The 18,051-nt window shown below is 47.9% G+C and overlaps 2 protein-coding genes across 5 annotated transcripts in view; both read right to left on the reverse strand.

The window, feature by feature from the left end:
* The window catches only part of GATAD2A (GATA zinc finger domain containing 2A), a 53,256-nt gene extending 52,511 nt beyond the window's left edge, over positions 1 to 745 (reverse strand). For 2 of the 4 annotated variants that reach the window (XM_072978088.2, XM_078378837.1), the window contains exon 1: positions 626 to 745. The gene's annotated coding sequence lies outside the window, so the exon portion shown is untranslated. Of the gene's footprint in view, positions 1 to 587 lie in introns of all 4 variants that reach the window. The other 2 variants (XM_072978089.2, XM_078378838.1) reach the window with 1 other exon arrangement.
* Positions 746 to 2,168: 1,423 nt separating this feature from the next.
* MAU2 (MAU2 sister chromatid cohesion factor) lies at positions 2,169 to 17,132 on the reverse strand. Its single transcript, XM_020814279.3, has 19 exons — positions 16,345 to 17,132; positions 15,424 to 15,441; positions 14,978 to 15,043; positions 14,047 to 14,142; positions 13,687 to 13,781; positions 13,174 to 13,201; positions 12,199 to 12,354; positions 11,802 to 11,948; positions 11,078 to 11,168; positions 10,503 to 10,606; positions 10,066 to 10,143; positions 9,569 to 9,634; positions 9,309 to 9,392; positions 8,251 to 8,300; positions 7,888 to 7,965; positions 6,940 to 7,051; positions 6,018 to 6,108; positions 5,363 to 5,490; positions 2,169 to 4,647 (listed from the first exon to the last, which is right to left on the reverse strand). The coding sequence occupies exons 1-19, from the start codon at positions 17,065 to 17,067 to the stop codon at positions 4,573 to 4,575; spliced, it is 2,286 nt and encodes a 761-aa protein (XP_020669938.3). The 5' UTR covers positions 17,068 to 17,132; the 3' UTR covers positions 2,169 to 4,572.
* Positions 17,133 to 18,051: the final 919 nt, after the last annotated feature.

Raw genomic sequence — 18,051 nt, forward strand, 5'->3', positions numbered from 1 at the left:
TGATAGTTGTAGAAGGGGGAGTCTGTGCATACATTATTATTACTGATAATAATAATAACAATGACAATTAACTATAACAATACCTGTAATGACCGTGAAAATAATGATGTTGATGTTTGTAACAATAATGAAAAGGATTAATAATGATGAAAATAATGATGACGATGAATAGCAACAATAATCTATGGATAATAAAGTAATGAAAATGATAACGATGGTTAATAAAAATGGTAATGAAATGATGATGAATACCCTGTCCAAACCCATATTAGGGAGGCGCTCCAAACGACTCAAGACAGGAGCCCCCCCTTTCCAAAACACCCCCCCACACCCCTCCAAGGTCTCCTCAAGGCGGAGGGGGGGAGAAAAGGAGGAGCTTCTCCTCCCCCCTCTGGTCACGTGAAAAGACGGCTCAGTTCCCACGAGGGGAAAGTGGGATTCCCCTCCCCCCCCGCTCCTCCCCCCCCGGGACCTTCCAAACCCCCCCTTCCTGACAGGAAATGAAACGTGTGCTTGTTGTGGGGGGGTGTTCCTCCTCTCTCTCCTCCCCCCCTTCTTCAGGGGTGGGGGTGGGGTCCTGATTTTACCTCAGCTTCTCTCTCTCTTTCTCTGTCTCCCTCCTTACCTCCGAGGAGTCTTCCTCTTCTTCCTCTTCCTCACGGGGCGAGGGGGGGGTCCGACGAGGCCGCCTCAGGTGGCCGCTGGCAGGAGGGCGGCGGCGGGAGTGGGGGAAGGGGGGAACCAAAAAAAGAGGCGCCAACTCACGACTGCGCATGCGCCGGAAGGAGAGCGACTCAAAAAAAAAAGGCGGGCAACCCTCCTCCTCTTCCTCGGCCACGCCCCCTGGGGGGCTCCCCTTTCCGCCTATCCTCACCTCGGGTGGCTGGCCACGCCTTCTTCCTTTCCCTCCCTCCCAGCCACGCCCACGCGCCTGGTTGTTTTTTTTTATTTTTTCCTCACTCCCTCCCGCCAACGAGGGTTCGGCCCCGCCCACACAGCGCAGGCCGCGCCCCCTCTCCGACTGCGGGCCGGGTCGAGCCACGCCTCCTTCCTTTCCTTTTTTTTATTTAATTCCCCGGCGCCCTTTTGGACGGACGAAGCGGCCGCGCCAATGAAAAGTTAAAGAGGGCGGAGGCGGGAGAACGGGACGGGAAGGGAACCAATCGGAGCCAAGAGTAGGTGCGACGTTCCGATTCGCCGGCGTCCCCTCGACGAGTGAAGCTGCTCCGCCAATCAAAAAGTTTGGACGGCAAAGTTAGCCGCAGAGAGCCGGAGGCTTGAGATCCCACTCGGAAGCACCGCCCCTCCCCCCAGAGCCACGCCCCTTTCTCCCCTGTGCTATAGAGTTAAGACCCACCAACAACCTTCATTTCAGGTTAAAAAACGAAATACGTTCTTCTCCACTGAGAGAAAACAGTATTTTTTGTTTATTGCACTGAAAATTCGGTGAGGTTCACGGGAGTCTGGAAATACTGTCTGGTTTTCCTTATTCCCATGCTAAAAGAAAAGGGTATGCAATTGCCAATAACAAATATTTATTCATTCATCCAATGGATGCTCATCATTTCTCTCTTGCTTTTCCTCGAGGATCCCTCATTTTCCCTCCCAAGCAATCCTCACATGAACCCTGCAAGGTAGGGCCAGGCAGGAGAAAGAGAGGTGGGTGACCCCCATCTGGTACAGGTTGGTAGGTCTCTGGTCTTGTCCTTTTCCACTGAGAGCAATTACAATCTGCTTTCTCGCCCGCCCCCCCTTTTCTTCCTTTTAGGTTCAGTTGATAAAATCCACGTTTCCAGCAAGGGAAAAGACGTAAAACTCTACAAAGCTCATTTCACATGGCTACAACGTCTTCTCCTTGCATTAGCTCCTTGGGGACCCTATTCAACCGCTACTCCAGCTTGAGAGGACACCGGTTGGATGTGTTGTGCTTTATGTGGCCTTTTCCTCCTCAGCTCTGGAGGGTTATTCCAGATCTCTGGTTAACAGGTTTCTGGGTTGGGGATGAGGATGGGGAGGGATGGATTTGCACCTTGGCTGGTTTCTGCTTTCCCACGCCTGGAAAGCGCGGTATATGCAGTGTTCACTCATGAAATCCAAGACACAACACCCATCTTTGCTGAGTGTGAAAGCAATGATCCTTGAAATGAATACAAAATACAACTCCACAGTTCTGTAGATCAATCTTTTATGTCTGCACATCACTAGGAAATATTAAATGTTTTTCTTTCTTTTTTTTTTCTTTTTTTGGAAAAGGCTAAAACTGTACAAACCTACTTAAGCACATCATTTTTTTTTACAAAACATAAAAGAACAGTTTCACAGAGGATGTTAGATGAGCAAGAGAAGCTGGGGGACATGATTCAAACCTTCACCCCAAACTGGCAAACATCGTATCTGAACTGCGCAAAAAAACCACAGGCACACAAACTCAGCCAGATCCTCGCCCCCCACCCCAGTGACAGTTTCTGGAGAAGTGGGGCAAACTGGCTTAAGCACATGGCTCCTGTGATGTGTTGTTAAAGGAGAGGGGTGAGGATGACAATAAGGGAGCTAGAATGGCCACCTTCAGTCCTTGAAGGAAGCGAAGGTCTGGTAGCTGGCACACACACACACACAAAAGAATTTCAGCCACCGAGTGCTTCTTGATTCTATACTCAGTAGGAACAGGAATCCATACAGATGTTTTCAAAAATCCATATGCTGGTTGCTCATGGAACACTATTCAGTGACGCTGCTTATCTTAAAAATGCAATGATCAATTGTGAACAGGAGGGTAGTAAGTGGAGCATCTGCCTGATCCACCTCTGGTCCCCAAACCATGTGTGGGTTTCTGGAGATCACACCCCACTCCCTTTTGCCAAGAACATGGGAGGCAGGGCTTGCTTACATGGTGCGCCCTCAAAATATGCAGAATCCAAGGGGGGCGGGAGTTTCACCACACCTCCATCTCCCCTATAATTCTTCAGCCTACACAGAGGAGGATCCAAGAAGCAGTAGAAAAAAAAGGAAAACCTCCAAAACCCCACAGACAGCTAGCGGCAGTTGTGACCACACTGCACTTCTTCCAGAATCTGCATTCACAGGAATAAATAAGCACCTGTCACTTCTCTTGGGGTTAAAGATGGAGAGGAAAAAGCATCTCTGTTTTTTTTATCTCCGTTTCTAAATACTGTGGCCAGGATGGATGTCCCAGGAAGAAGAGGCAATTCTCTCTCCAGAAAAATGATGCGATCGTTCCGTCTGCTTCCCAAACTCTCCTGTCTTCTCCCCGTCCCGTATTCTTCCTTCCCTCAAACTATCAGGAAGTCTGCCTCTCTACACACACTCTGATCAACTTGGGCTCCACATCAAAATAAAACCATCTAATGAAAGGACACGATGAGAGAACGCTGAGCGTAGCTGAGAGGATTTTTTGGGAGTGGGAGTGGGTAAAATCTTCTCAATAAAAATCCATGATTTAGGAATTCACCGATCTCAGCCAATTTTCTTTAAAAATATAAAAACAATCCTAACAAAGCAGAATGCAACTCCCCTAAAAACAGGAAGTTAATAAGGAAGCTCTGCATGTCAGAGGCCAGGTCATGCACTGCATGTGAAATCAACAGCCGGGGGGGGGGGGGAGAAAAGAAAGGATACACCTCCCAAATTTTCCCACCTTCTTGTAAGCTGTTCTGTGCCACCTCATAAAGGGCAAAAAGCCTTGATTTAAAAAATAAAATAAATTAGATCAAAATGGACAAAAAAAAAAGCCTTAAGACACCCATGATGCTGGTTTTTGTGACCACTTGTGCCCCTTTCTACTGGCAGACAAGGGTGAAGTGTAAGCTTTGAGGGGCTGGTAAGATTTAGTGGAAGTGTTGCTTCAGGTTTGTTTCTCCAGTTTTTTTCTCATAAAACTCAAGCGAAATTCCCTGCAAAGTGACTTACGGGAAGAAGAGAGACCTCCCTGTGGCTTCTTTTCATTTTCTGACTACTCGCTGCCCCACAACAACCCACCCACCTAACCCTACCGTTAAGTGCTGTTAACCAAACCAAGCAATCCCAAAAGCGAATCTCACATCCTCTCACAAGCGGCAAGGCTTAAAAGACGTGGCGTTTCCAGAGACAGGGTAAAGTAGAAAGGCTTTTCTTCACCTCTACGCTATCCATTTATACCAAGTTTCTTCAGGCGTTTCCTCTTTTTAAAAAATCATAAAGATTCCACTTGATTAAAGCAGTAAATCAGGTAAATCCTAATTCTGGGAAGCAGGAAGGGAAATACTGCAAACTCCCCTCTCACACCACTGCACACATAAGTATAAACACACCCCTGTAATTAACAGGTCACACACTCTCTCCACACATACACTCTCTCACTCTATATATGTATATATATAAATATATATATGTACAGAAACCTTAAAAAGGAGTTCAGAACGGCTATGCCATAGTGTGAGTCTATGAAATATACTCCTGAGGCAACTCCTAAAGAGGTGAGGAAGCTGCAGTCCATCGTTGGGTCTTTGTTAGAAAAAGCATAGGGTAAAGGGAACAAAAGACAGCTGGTCATCCTTACGAGGATGTGCCACTCCTTCACAACAGACTGGCCAGGCTGGTGGTGGGTCCGTTCTGCGCCTGGAATTGGACAGGTGGGGGTCCGTCCGTCCACTAGAAAGGAGGAGAAGCAAAGAAGAAGATCCGGGTGAATGGAATGGGGGGCTTAATTTCACTGGGAATATAACTGCTCTGCCTTTCAAGGCAATGCCACTCATTTGCCCAGCTGCATGAGGGAAATGCTAAGCCACTTCAAAGCATAACGTGGGGAATCTCTTCGCTATTTAATGTAACTTTAACCTAAAACATTAAGAAAGATGCGGTGGCTTTCCTTCACCTTTTAAATCTGAATCCTATTTTTCAGAAGGAGAAGAAGTTTGCAAATAACCAGCAGCAACATAAACCGAAACGCCCCAGAATCTCAACACTGATCAATCCTGTGGTCTTTCGTTAAGTCTTCTCCTACCGGGTGTCCTCGTGCTGTGCTGGAGGACAATATCCAGAAGCAAACAACTTCCTAACATGTCGTTTAACTTGCCCTCCCAACGCTTTTCCCAAGGGGGAAAAATAAGTAAAAAGGTGGGTGGGTAGGCAGAGATCTGTTTCCCAGTGCTTCAAATATTCCAGGGATTTTATTTTTCTAGCCCACCCAATGTGTGGGATTATGAAGATAAACAGGGATCTGTCTTCGACTGCTTATTTAATAAGCAAGTAAGAAAGTAACAGGTCTGGGAAAGAACAAAGCGAGCGAGTGAGCGAGCGAGAGGGCGAGAGATATAAAACTTTTTGCATATAATACTCAAAACTTTGAACCTGAAGGGCAATGTACCGTGATGAGGTTGTGCTCCGGAAGGCTACAGGCCTCAATATGGTCCTGGAGGAGCTGCTGGGAGAAGTTCTGGTGCATCTGTGCAGCTTCATGTGCATCCATAGCATTTCCACATGCTTTGTTCAGATCTTTTTTGTAGAAGAGGGGGGAGAAAGAGAGAGAGACAGAGAGAGACAGAGAGAGATGAGGCTGTAAAAGAAGGGTGGTCAACAACAAAAAAAATCCTTCTGGCTCCTCTCCTGCTAGAAGCTGGCCACCATTAAAGCTATCTTGGCCTTTATTAGCTTTTTTTTAAAAAGGATCGTTATGACCATTTAAAAATCAGACCTGAATTGAAATACTACTATCAATACTACTATCATCTGAATGAAAACAAATATGGGACCAGGAGTGCATGAAGGAGGGGAGCTTTTGGTCCGAAGGATCTGGGGGCTTTGCATCCAGCACCGAACGACGATACAGTATTGGGTGTAAAGTTGCATCCATGCTACATAACAAAAGTACAGTCCTTAAAAGGGCAGGGAGACATGCAGTCCTTTCAAAACCCAATGCACCGTGCCTGCCTCACTGGACAGACTGGCTGGGGAGGATAGGAACTGGAGCCCACAACAGCCAGAGGGCCACCAGTTGTCTCCAGCCCGGCCTTGGCACTTACCCCTCAAGAGTGCGGACGACCACAGCTGCACGGACATGTCTGGGATCTTGCTGGCCAGCTGCATCGCCGGCACGACCATGTTGTTACTTTCCTAAGGGCAAACACACAGGTGGGTGAGGGCCCCATTCTCTGGCATCATAGCCCCAAGTCCCGTCTCTAAACTGCAAACTACGACCTTCATCTTTTCTTGACGTTTCTGGCACTAAAAAATGATCTGCCTGAGAGGGTCAGGCAAGAATTAGCGCGCACACACATATACCCTAGAGTGGACTTATAGTCCAGATAGGCGGGATATAAATTCAATTAATAATAATAATAATAATAATAATAATAATAATAATAATAATAATAATAATAATAATAATAATAATAATAATAATAATAATAATAATAATAATAATAATACCCCGGGGAGCCTGCCCACTGTCTCTTTGCATGAGTCCCTGTTCTGAGCACTCTGCCTTCCTAGAAAGAGCTATTCCCTGAGCAGCTGCTCCCAGGGAACTGCTATCAAGCCGCTCCTTCAAAGAGTTCTCACACATCTCTTCATAGGAAGCAAAGAGGGGACAGAAGGGTGCAGCCAGAGGCCAGGCCACAGCACTGAATTCCACAGGTGCAATAGGCAGCTTCCCCAGCTGAAACCTTGACAAACTTTGTCTATTTTTAACCCATTAGGGCAATTCCCTGAAGGCTGCAAATCTGACCAGTGAACACTGTCAGAAATGTCTCTTTAGCAATCCCTTCCGAGGCCTTCTCTCTCTCTCTCTCTGCTTGTTATTAAGGCAGGATGGGAAACCATTAACCCTGTTGTGCATCTCCCCATCAGACCAGATCATGAGACCACCTCTTCCAGTCATGAGGTCTTAAAAGTTTCAAAGAAAGAAAGTAAGCAAACAATGCTTGAGAAACCCCTAAGGCTTACCCTGTGGTTCCCTAACACATAGAATATGTGGCCCAGAAGCACAAGGGAACAAGCAGTTAGCCGATTCAGGTCTTCCGCGTTGGACATTTTCAGCGTCTCCCGCAAAAAGCGCCTGTGGGATCAGATAATTATGCCAAAATAGATTTGCCGTGCCCTTAATAACCATTAAAGATCTCCAATACACACACACACACACACACACACACACACACACAAACAAGCCAGTAATATGCATGTTTCCCAAAAATTATCTGTGCTCTGTATTTCTAAAGCAGCGCAAACTAGAAAAGCAAACACTAGGCCACAGTGTTAGAACTGCCCACCTGTCACCGACGAGGGAACACCTTGGATTTTGTTTACCAGTTATCAAATTCATGTATCTCAAGAGCAAAAGCTAACGAATTTATTACAACGGAACTACTACACTTGGACATGTTCTCTAACAGGACATTAATCTCTTCCCTAATCTTGATTTGTTCTCTTGCTTGCAAATCTGCCCTGAGATTTACATTATTTCCTTGAGTCTATTGCTGCCACTGCTCTGAATCTACCAGATTCACTTGGGGGTGTGTGTTTAAGGATGAACAAGCTGCCCCCAGATGCTATCGGACTGTAAACCCCATGGGTGGGATCTGCAGGAGGACCCACGCTGGCCATCACCTGGCTTAGGGGTGAGGGTCTGTTACCCACAGAGATTTACTAGCTCACCAGGAAGGAAGGAAGAAGCCAAGCGGAAGGCACCAGTTCAGCCCTGCAGAATTAGGGCCTGCCCTCCCACCATCCTTCTTTCAGATCATCTCCCTGAAGCCAGGACACAATACACCAAGACTCGCAACACAAAGTGGCTCCTTTCACCAAAGAGGTAACTTCTCGTTCTGGATCCTCCTCCACTTTTTCCCACCCTCTGTTTCCAAAAAGAAAGAACAGCCCAGCCCCGGCAGGACTCACTTGGCTTCGTTGTACCTCCCTTGGAAAAAGGAGAACAATCCTCGGATGTAGAAGGCGGCAGCTCGCAGGCAGTGAGAGCTGGGAGAAAAAAAAAACCACACACGCAGCCCCGTTAATGGACATGAGGAGGAGGCACCAACCCAAGAAACACGGTTCCGCCTTCGTTTTCTGGTGACATAACAGCCAAGCCTCCCATGCCTGACACGCTAATTTCTACTTGTTTCCAGCAATCATGGCGGCTCTCCCAGAGAGCAGTTTCTCCATTTTATTCCCCAAAGCCAAAAAGAATAAGACCTGAGTTCCCCTCTGATCCTAACCATGACTATTGTCTGCTGAGTGTATTCTATGAATGCCTCTACCTACCTCACAGGAAAATTGTGGTCTGGATTTATTCGTTCCAATAAACTGTAAAGCTGAAATTGAAGACAGGAAGAGGAAGATCATAAGTATTCACCAAGGCACGACGCAAAATTTTTAAAATATGTTAAACTCCAGACAAAAGAACAGAACATGTCACCATCCAGCAGGCGCAAAAACTAGAATCAGTAACATGGACTGTGTAGCCCACAACACTGTAGTAAACAATTATTATTAATAATAATAAATGCTGGAAGCCTTCAAGAGAAAACTGGACCACCCTTCTGTCAGATCTGCTTTGATCTGGACTCCTGCCTTGAGCAGGGGGTTGGACTCAGCCTTTTGAGCCCCTTCCAAATCCATGATTCTAGAATTTTTTGATTCTATTATACAGTGGTGCCTCGCTTAGCAATTGCTTCATTTAATGATGTAATCGCTTAACGATTAGTTTTCCGGAGCGATCTTGCGCTCCGTTTAACGATGTTTCCTATGGGCGATTTTCGCATAGCGATGTTTGGGACCTTGTTTCGCATAGCGATGACAGTTTGGGTCCCCCTGTTTCGCTTAACGATGGTTTTGACAGCCTCGTGTTGCCTGTCTTTTAAATGTTTAAAAATGTTTTAAAAAGGTTTAGAATGCTTGAAATCATAAGTGCACTTAATAAACCCTTTTTGTTAAACTAATTTGACTTTGTTCTGACTCATTTTGAATTTGTTGTAATTTTCCCCCCACTGAAATGCATTGAATAGGTTTCAATGCATTTCAATTGGGGAACCGCGTTTTGCTTAGCGATGTTTCCTATGGCGATTTTTGCTTAAGGACGGCAATCCATTCCCATTGGAACAGATTATCCAGTTTTCAATGCATCTCTATGGGAAAACGCGTTTCGCTTGGCGATGTTTTCCCATAGCAATGTTTTTTTGGCACCATTAAAATCGTTAAGCGAGGCACCACTGTAATTATTATTACTGAAGAAACAAAAACCCACTCAGGGTGGTTCAGACTCTCCACATTTTCCATCGAAGCTGTACAGAAAATCCAGAAAGACAGGCAAGGGCTCCTACCTCCTGGTGTCGGTTTCCCTCCCGGATGTAAACGCTGGCGAGGTTGGTCACAATGAAAGCCCACAGCTCTTGATGGGTGGTGAGCTGTCGTAGCAAGAGAACCCATGCACAGAAAAAGAGGAAAGACCATCATCAAATCTGGGACTCCCCCCCCCCCTTTGTGGTAGTTGGACATAAGGCAGAATTTTTCTTTTCCTAAAAAGCATGCTCTGGCCGTATAGTTATTGCCATGGTATCGAGGACAGGGAAAACGGTCTTACCCGGAGTGCGGTGGTAAACTGCGCCTCCGCGTTGTCCATGCAGTTTACAGATATGCAGTACAAACCCTTCAGGAATAAACAAGGAATTATATGTTGTAAAATAACAAGAGATGCCCGGCAGGAGGAAGAAAATGGTGGTGAGTGCCTGCAGGAATGGGTTTAAAAACCCACTCTGCATTCCAGAGCTAAGTATAAACACATAAAAGGAAAAGTTATCCCTAAACCTGTTCCAAAGGGATAGGGAAGCGCTACCCCCACCATAGACCCAAACTCTAATAAACATGCCTGCACCCCACCCACCCCAGCTATGCCACCCAAATTAAGCCACAGGCAGAAAGCTCTGTGAGGCACCAGCAGGTATGTGTACAGAGGGAGCCATTTCAAAATGGTCGTTAAGGAAATGGCATTGTTTAGACGGGGGGGGGGGGAGAGAAACCTCTCTCAGGCTGCGAAGGGGCTGCCACGCCTGGCCACCTGAAGCAGTTTGGGATGCTCACCAAAAGAGTGTGCAGCTGAGCGGCATGGTTTGAAAACAGCCGGGGAGACTGCTGACAGAGCTGGCAGACCTGGGAAATCTACAGGTGGAGAGAAAGAGAGAGGAGGAAAAACAGCATGGTCAAGAGCGGCGATGAAACCTGGCCCCCTCGGCTCCCTTTCCTGGCCTCTCATTTCTCTACCACCCTTAGTTGGCCCCAGTGACTTTCCTCAATAACTCTAGTTTTTACAGAGACCCTTCCTCCCCCTCCTCCTAAAGAAACCCCTTGGGAAAAAAAGCTTTATACAGCTCTCTTTATCAAATCTTCACTTTGCATTGCCCACAGAAGGGCGAGAAATACCCAGGTAAATGCACTTCAGGTTCTCTGGACCCTCAGGGGAACGGTCTGGCGAAGCCTAGTTTGGAGGGCCACTACAAAGGTAACACAAAAGTCTTTACCTCCTGCAGGGCGGTGGCTTTGTGACCTGTGACGAGGCGGCACATGATGATATGCTCCAGCAAAATCACTTGGAAAGAGGATAAGATTGGGCTGCAGTCTAGCACTGGGGAAGAAAAGGGGTGTCGTTAAGGGAAAAGAATTGTTCTATCGTCAAAAGACCAACACTGCTGTCACCGGCTTTCCCCAGGGCAAGCGCCAATACCCGTTTTAAGACGCCACTACCATCCCCGTGAAACTGTCATGGTGTGTAAAGTCTTCTTGAGCCCCCTCGGGCTCCTGAAACTTCCCCCCAAAACCTAAACCTGCCTCCTTCATCAGGGATCAAGGAAGCTTCTTGGAAAAGAACCAACCCCAAGCAATGAAGGGCACAGGATGCGTGTGCAGAGTTAGAAAAGGAAAAGCTGCCTGGGCTGGGCAAGCCTTTCTGAATTAACACCACTAAAAAAGAGAGACTGCGAGGAAAACAGCATTTTTTTTTTGTATCAGAGTTGAGGGGCAAAGGCAGATGCTGCCTTTGGAGTAAGGAATCGAAGCCCCAAAGAGGATTCTTCACCCCCCTTCCCCGGTTCCTCACTTTTGAGTTTCTCCAACTGCATCAAGGCTTTGTCGGTGTACTTCTGGGCTTTCTCCAAGTATCCGGCCTGCATGGAGTGCATGACAGTCACCTGCCAGAGAAGACCAGAACCCTGATCCACTGTTGTCATTTCACAGCAAAAAAATACAATAAATAAATAAATAAAGAGGGGGGGGTAATCCGAGCTCCCGCAGCGCATAAACCCGACCACTCTGCAGCAACAGCAGTGGGAAAAAGTCACAAGCTGTAAAAATAGCTCCGCAGGCATACTGGCTCACTGCCTGTGTCATTAGAATGTGCATACAATATTGAAAAATCAGCTTAAATGCCACCGCCCCCCAAAAAGGGCATCCTTTGAAAGATGAGGGGCCTCAGATCAACAGCTTCGACTCTCTCCCCCCACTCCAGCCAATGGTGTGAAAAAGAACACCGCTCTGGTAGGGGAACCCTTGCTTCACTGTGGACCTGCCTCCAGTTTAAGTACTTACAGTCTATTGAGGCACACAGGAGAAGCCACATCCATTTGTGAGGTCTCCCTTGCACAAAAAGAGAAATGGGCTTCTCTGGCTGACCGTGCCAAAAAGATCCTGCCCACCAGAAGAGACCAGACTGGATCTAGGCTGGAGGGAACCAGTGCCTAAATGGACATGGCGCCCGACCACCCATGACTGGCCTCCTGAGGGTAAAAGCCACCCAGACGCAAGGGCCCAAGGCCGCTGCTCACCAGGTAGACCAGGACACACATGTGCTCTTTGGGCAGCCAGTGGAAGAGGTCGGCCGGGTTGCTGGGCAGGATCTCGTCGTCATGGAGGGTCGAGATGGTCTGGATGCACTGCTGGAGCTGCTTCAGGCAGGGCTTGACGCTCTTCACCTGTGAGCGCCGCAGGAGGAAGGGAAGGATTGGGCTCCGAAAGGAAAGAGGCCCCACCGCTTCTCGCATTTCCTCTTACAAATGACTTGTTTCCACCCCAAATTCATTAAGGGACCTTTTTTGGTGGGGATTGCTTGGGGTGGGAGGGGGGACGGGACCCAATAGACAGCTCACCAGGTCCCCTCCCCACCCAAAGGGTAAGGTTTGCTTCTCCAACTGCAGCTCCGCAGTCTTAACCGCTTCTGCTCACCTGACCGGCGTCCAGGTAATGGGTCACCTGCAGCACCAGGAAGAAGACACGCAGCGACTCCTTCTGGATGGGGTTCCCCTGCCAGTTCTCCACAATCTGCCCGCAGAGCGTGAGGAGGGGGTGCACCTCCTGCAGCTTCCGCTCCATGAGCAGCAGCTACGAGCACACAAAGGAAAGAAGTGTTTGAACTTGCCATGTAGGCTTCTCCTGCTTTGGAAAGAGAGGGGGGGGAACAGTCCCAAGGGACACCACAGAATTTTTTTTAAAAAAATCAAAACCAGCTTTCCCTGGTGCTTGGCTTCCACACGGAAACAAAACAGAAAGGAGTCAGAAAGTTTTGTAACATCTTGCCTGATGGAAGAGACCCGACGGTCTCAAAAACCATTTTTTTTTTCTGGGCATCTTTGCAAATGACTTAATAAATAAGAATTGTGCTGATTTTCCCCCCCTTGAAAAAAAAAACAGGAAACAGGGCTACTTCTGCTTTCCAAACGCTCATCTTAACTAGGGCTTCTGGCTGTTGTTGAGAACCTGCCAAAAATATAGAGGGGACACATGCAGGACATTTTAAAAGCTACGTCACACCGAATTTTTTGCAGGCAAAATGGGTGAAAAGTCTCATGCCACCTTAAAGATAAATGGTATCTGTTCTAAGCTTTTACTGACGGCAGCTGGCCTAAGGGAATGCAGCTGACCCAAAGCTTATGTGAAATAAAGTGTGTTTGTCTTTAAGCCAGCACAAGACCCGGAATTATTTTTGCCACCAGAGATTAATATGGCCACACGCTTAGAAAACTTAGCCAAATTTGGGGAGAGCTGGGGGGGTTAGGTGGTGCTCTCTGTTTTTGCCCCTTCACCTACTGTCTTCCCTTGGTGGGCATTAAGGAGACAAACTCTCCCTGCTGGTTCACCCCCTGAAAACAGACCCTGTCATCCTGCCACCCACATAGGCAAATGCAGGCAAAAGAAACTTACCATGCCTTTGCTTAAGAGAAACAACGCTCTGAAAGAAAAACAAAACCCAAGGACAGTAAGATCCTAACATACATCAAGGGTCACACAAAGTACAAGACATTCCCCAGTCACTAAGTACCTCCCACCTCCTCCATAGACCAATATGTACCAAAGGAGAACAAGATGGGAATTTTAGCCAAGGCCTTCAGTAGTAAGGAAATCACAGCCATTCTAACCACCAAGGGGCCTAACGTTTTCAGTGCTGGGTCACACATAAAGCAAGCACACACAGACACACACACACTCAACCAATCCTTGCTTTCCCAGACTCTTTTCTACGCCTCGACCCACTGGGATCCAGACAGAAATTGCTCTTTCCTCACTGTTAGCAACAGAGCAGGTGCAAACTCAGCCGGGGCAAAGGTCCGACCCCCTTGTTCTACAAGATGGTGTGGCTGCTTTGGATGCCACCACAGAGCACATCCCAGGAAACTATTACGTCTCCCTCTGTGGGTCCAAAGAAAAACCACCTACCGGGTATATTCTGATCCTACCACGCGGGCATACTCGGCTCCAACCCCCAAAAGGTCACAGGCCGACACCAAGTCCTTCTCAAGGGTGTGAAGTTGCTACACAAAAAAAGGATTACATTTCAATCAGGTGTACGTTGTGTTCTACGCAAGCCTTCTCTCTTTTTTACCTCATTTTACAGAGAAATGTAAGCAACAGTTATGTAACAAGAATATTCCATTTAGGCCTTCCTAGGTTTCCATGAAAGGTCTGCTCGCATGCAGTGCCTAGCAAATCTAGACTTCTGTAACAATTATCACTCTGAATCTCACAACTTCTTAACCGGATTTAAACCCATTCAAAGAGCCGGCAAACTAAACTTACCGCAAGCTGGAAAAGGAGACGGCAGTGCCAGTACGGAGTCTGCTGTGAGATCTGGATGGCTTTACGGAGCAGGGGCTTAGCTGTATCCACTGAGTTCTGAAAGTAAGGGGGGGAAACTCAGTTTATGCATACAAAAGAGGGCCACAGGAAACAGTCCAGTTCTAATACATAACAGCAAAAGCAACAGGTAGAAACCAGAAAAGAAAGCAACTGGACACTGTTAGTGATGGTCTGAGGCAATGCTGCATTTAAACATTTCATTTCATTTCTTTCTTTATTTTTACTCCACCTTCCTCCTTAAAAAAGACCTAAGGTGGGTCAGATCAGTGGAAAATAATATTCAAATCTAAAACAGTAAGTAAAGAAATACTACAAAGTATCAAACACATCCCACACTAAAAAACAGTAAAGAGAAGGAACACCAAAACACATTTAAAGCAGTAAGGCATAACAATCCAACAATCCATTAATAAATGCCACACTGAAGAAAATACTGTATTGGCTGAAGAGAAAGGTCTTTGCCTGCTTGCCAAAGAACAGGAATGGTGTAAAGATACGTTCAGAGGTCACTCTCCTGACAGGTTCGTTTGTTTTTTGTGGTTAGCAAAGTGTCATCAGATTTCTATTCTAGCAGCTATGATTACAGAGGTAACAGCTGAATTTGAAGGCACAAGCTGTCAAGTGGAACCATCATTTGGTGAGTGAAAAGAAAAAAACCAGAGTAAATTCTATTTAATTTCCTCTGACTAAATAGTTCCCCATACACAAGCCAACACCTAAAAAAGACAAACAGAAGTACATATGAACACTCTGGATTTCTTTCTGCTTTGCAGTAAAAGGTGATTTTTAAAAAAACCTTCCCCCCTCCTCAGTTTTTCAAAACAATGATGTTTAAACCAAAGACAAGGGAAATACATTCATCTCCACTTACCTCTTGACAATACAGTTCTGACAGGAGACTTGCAGCTTCAAATTTGACATCCTCAAACTGTGGTATCTAACAGTATCCAAGTTAAGCATATACAGTAAACATTTTGTCCACCAGTCAATTGAATTGGAATCAGTTTTACTACCAAAAAAAGGGAGACGGGGGGCTCTGAAAGGTACATAATTCAGTCAGTGCAAAATGAAACGTGGTTATAGCTCCCCTTCCAAGCCATACTTTCACAGCTTCTATTTCAAGCACTTCAGCTCTAAGTATGTAAAGCAAATCTATGCATTACCTTCGATGAGCAAACTAAATATAGACATCAAGAATCAATGCAACTTCCTACGCCCTTGTCCAGGAAAAGCTGTGTCCAAATAATTGGAGGATTGGGTGGTAGGAGTTTGCTGGAGACAATCCCTGTGTTCAAGGGGATCAGGTTAAAAGGATACATGTTGTGATATCAGCCACTGCAAAAGAAATGGGAGGGGGGGAAGGTCAAAGTCGTAAAATCCACAAAAATTGGGAGGGGACTCTGGGGGTTGTAGCTGCCTCCCTAAACGATGGTCCCTAGCCATCCATCCCTTAGGGGATTCTGGGATAAGGAGACTTCTCCCAGCCAAACACAGTGGGCATGCTGTGAGGGGATTCTGGGAGTTGGAGTCACCTCCTCAAACAACTTCTCCCAGACCCCATCACTGTAGGGGGATTCTGGGAACTGTAGTCTTTACCACCCCCAAAGGAGACTTCTCCTAATCCTAAATTGTGCTCCTTCAATGAGGTCAATCCAGGAGTTGTCCTTCCTTCCCCTGAGTGGCTTCCCTCAGCCATGCCTCTCTGTAGGGGGATTCTGGGACATGTAATCTCCCCTATAAGAAGCCATCTCCCAGTATCACAAAGTCCCTTGAGCAGGAGATACTGGATCTTGTAGACCCCAACAACAACAGCATTTGATAAAGCAATGCTGGGAGTTGTAGTCCCTCCCCAAACAACCTTTCCGAGCCCTCCCCTTCATGCCTTCCGCTTCTCCCTCTCTCCAAGGGCACTCCGAGGCCCATCATCCCCTTTGATGAAGGGATGATGCAAGTTGCAGCGCCCGCCCAAACGACATCTCCTAGACATCCATATTTCGTGTCTGCAGGGGGGATTCTGGGGCTTGTAGTTCCTCCCCCCACCACAGCCTCCAATGAAGGGATGCTAGAAGTTGTAGTGCCCTCCCAAACGGCATCTTAGGCCTCCACATTTCGTGTCTGTAGGGGGATGATGGGGCTTTTAGTCCCTCCCCAAACCACCACCACGTCTGTCGGGGCTCCCCGGCTTCTCCCCATAGGTACTCCGGAGCCCATCATCTCCTCTCCTCCGCTCGAGCTCACCGCCTTCTCGAGGTGCCCTCGGGCCTGCTCGCCGTTGCGGGTGTGGTGGTAGAGGACGGAGCCGAGCTGGAGGTGGGTGCGGGCCTCGACCCGGGCGGGGGGCTTGCGGGGCAGGACGGCCTGGAGGCAGTGGACGCAGAGGCGGACCTTGGGCGGGCTGGAGGTGCGGAAGTGCTCGGCCAGGCCCAGCAGCGCCACGTACCACGACTCCGAGGAGGCCGAGGAGGGCGACGGGGAGGGCGAAGAGGCCGCCCCGGCGCCCCCGGCCGCCCCTCCGGAGGAGGAAGACGACGACGAGGAACCCGGGGCGTTGCTGTTGTTGGCCGGGGGGTGGTGGGGGTGGCCGCTGCTGTTGTTGTTGCCGCCCCCGCCTGAGGACGACGAGGAGGAGGAGGACGACGCCGAGCCGCTCCCTCCCCCTCCTCCGCCGGTGGCCGCCTCCGAGGACGAGCCGGAAGGCTGCTGTACTACCACGGCCGCCGCCGAGGCCTGCCCAGGAGGCCCCCCTTGGGAGGCTGGAGGGGGCTGAGGCGCCGCCGCCGCCGAAGAAGACGACGCGGCCGCGGAGGCCCCAGGCCCCGCCGAAGCGGAGGAGGAGGACGAGGCGGCGGCCGCGGGCGTCGTGGTGGCGGCCGGAGAGGACGAGGAGGACACCGCCGCCCCGGTAGTATTGCTGCCGCTGGCGCCGCCTCCGCCTCCTCCCGAACCTCCGACGGCGGCCATCTTAGATTTACCTCAGGACCAGCCGCGGCTGGGCCCGAGGGACCCGGATACAGCGGCACGGCGCCTGCGCGGACGGGCCCGGAAGATCCGGATGGGGCGCCAGGGCGCCTGCGCTGCCGGGAGAGAGAGGGGGGGGACCCGGATGGCGGCTATGCGGCGCAAAGGAACATGGGAGGGAGAGGGCCTCGCGGGCGCGGAACTGGAACCTGAGAATACAAGGCCCGAGAGGGCAAGAGGGGCTGAAAAGGGGGCGGTGCTTCAGAGAGAGAACTGCGTCTGCGCAGGACCGCAACGCTCCATGGGAAAGCGAGTGCCAGGGCTTATTAATAGATTTGCTACTCAAAGGTTTGCCCCCGAAATAACGGGATTATGCTAGTCTCGCGATATTTCATTTTTTCTCATTTAATTAATATTATTTTAACACCGCCTTTCTCCTTAAACAAGAATCCAAGGCGGTTTACAAAAAAATAAAAGATTTAAAAGCTGAAAACAGAAATGCAAATATCAAAAAAGGTTTTAAAAATGTCCTATTTGTTTTGATTGCTGCCTATTAATAAATTCATTCATTGCATACAATTAATACCGGGGTAATTGGGTCTTTGCCCCTGAGTCCCAGAACTTGAGAAAAATAAATATAAACCCCCATGGGCTTTCTTTATTTTGGTATTTCTTTATTTTATTTATTTCCCTTTTACTGTATTTTTTTTTTTAACTCTGCGAGGGTTTCTCCTCCATCCTTTTTTTTCTAGCGGGGTTACAACCCATGACTCCAAAATCAGGGCTATGATACTTCCTAACAGAGACCTTTGGGTAGAGTGGGCGGCATATAAATTAAATAAATAAATAACAGGTACATAAAATTGTGCTTAAAATATAGTGACGAACAGATCGTGAATAAATGTATATGTTTTATCGAATCTTTTGGAAAGCTAAGCAAAACATGCATCATAAATTTTGTTTGTTTGTTCAGTCGTTTAGTCGTGT

The sequence above is a fragment of the Pogona vitticeps genome, chromosome 7, assembly GCF_051106095.1.
Source record: "Pogona vitticeps strain Pit_001003342236 chromosome 7, PviZW2.1, whole genome shotgun sequence".
Taxonomy (NCBI): Eukaryota; Metazoa; Chordata; class Lepidosauria; order Squamata; family Agamidae; genus Pogona; species Pogona vitticeps.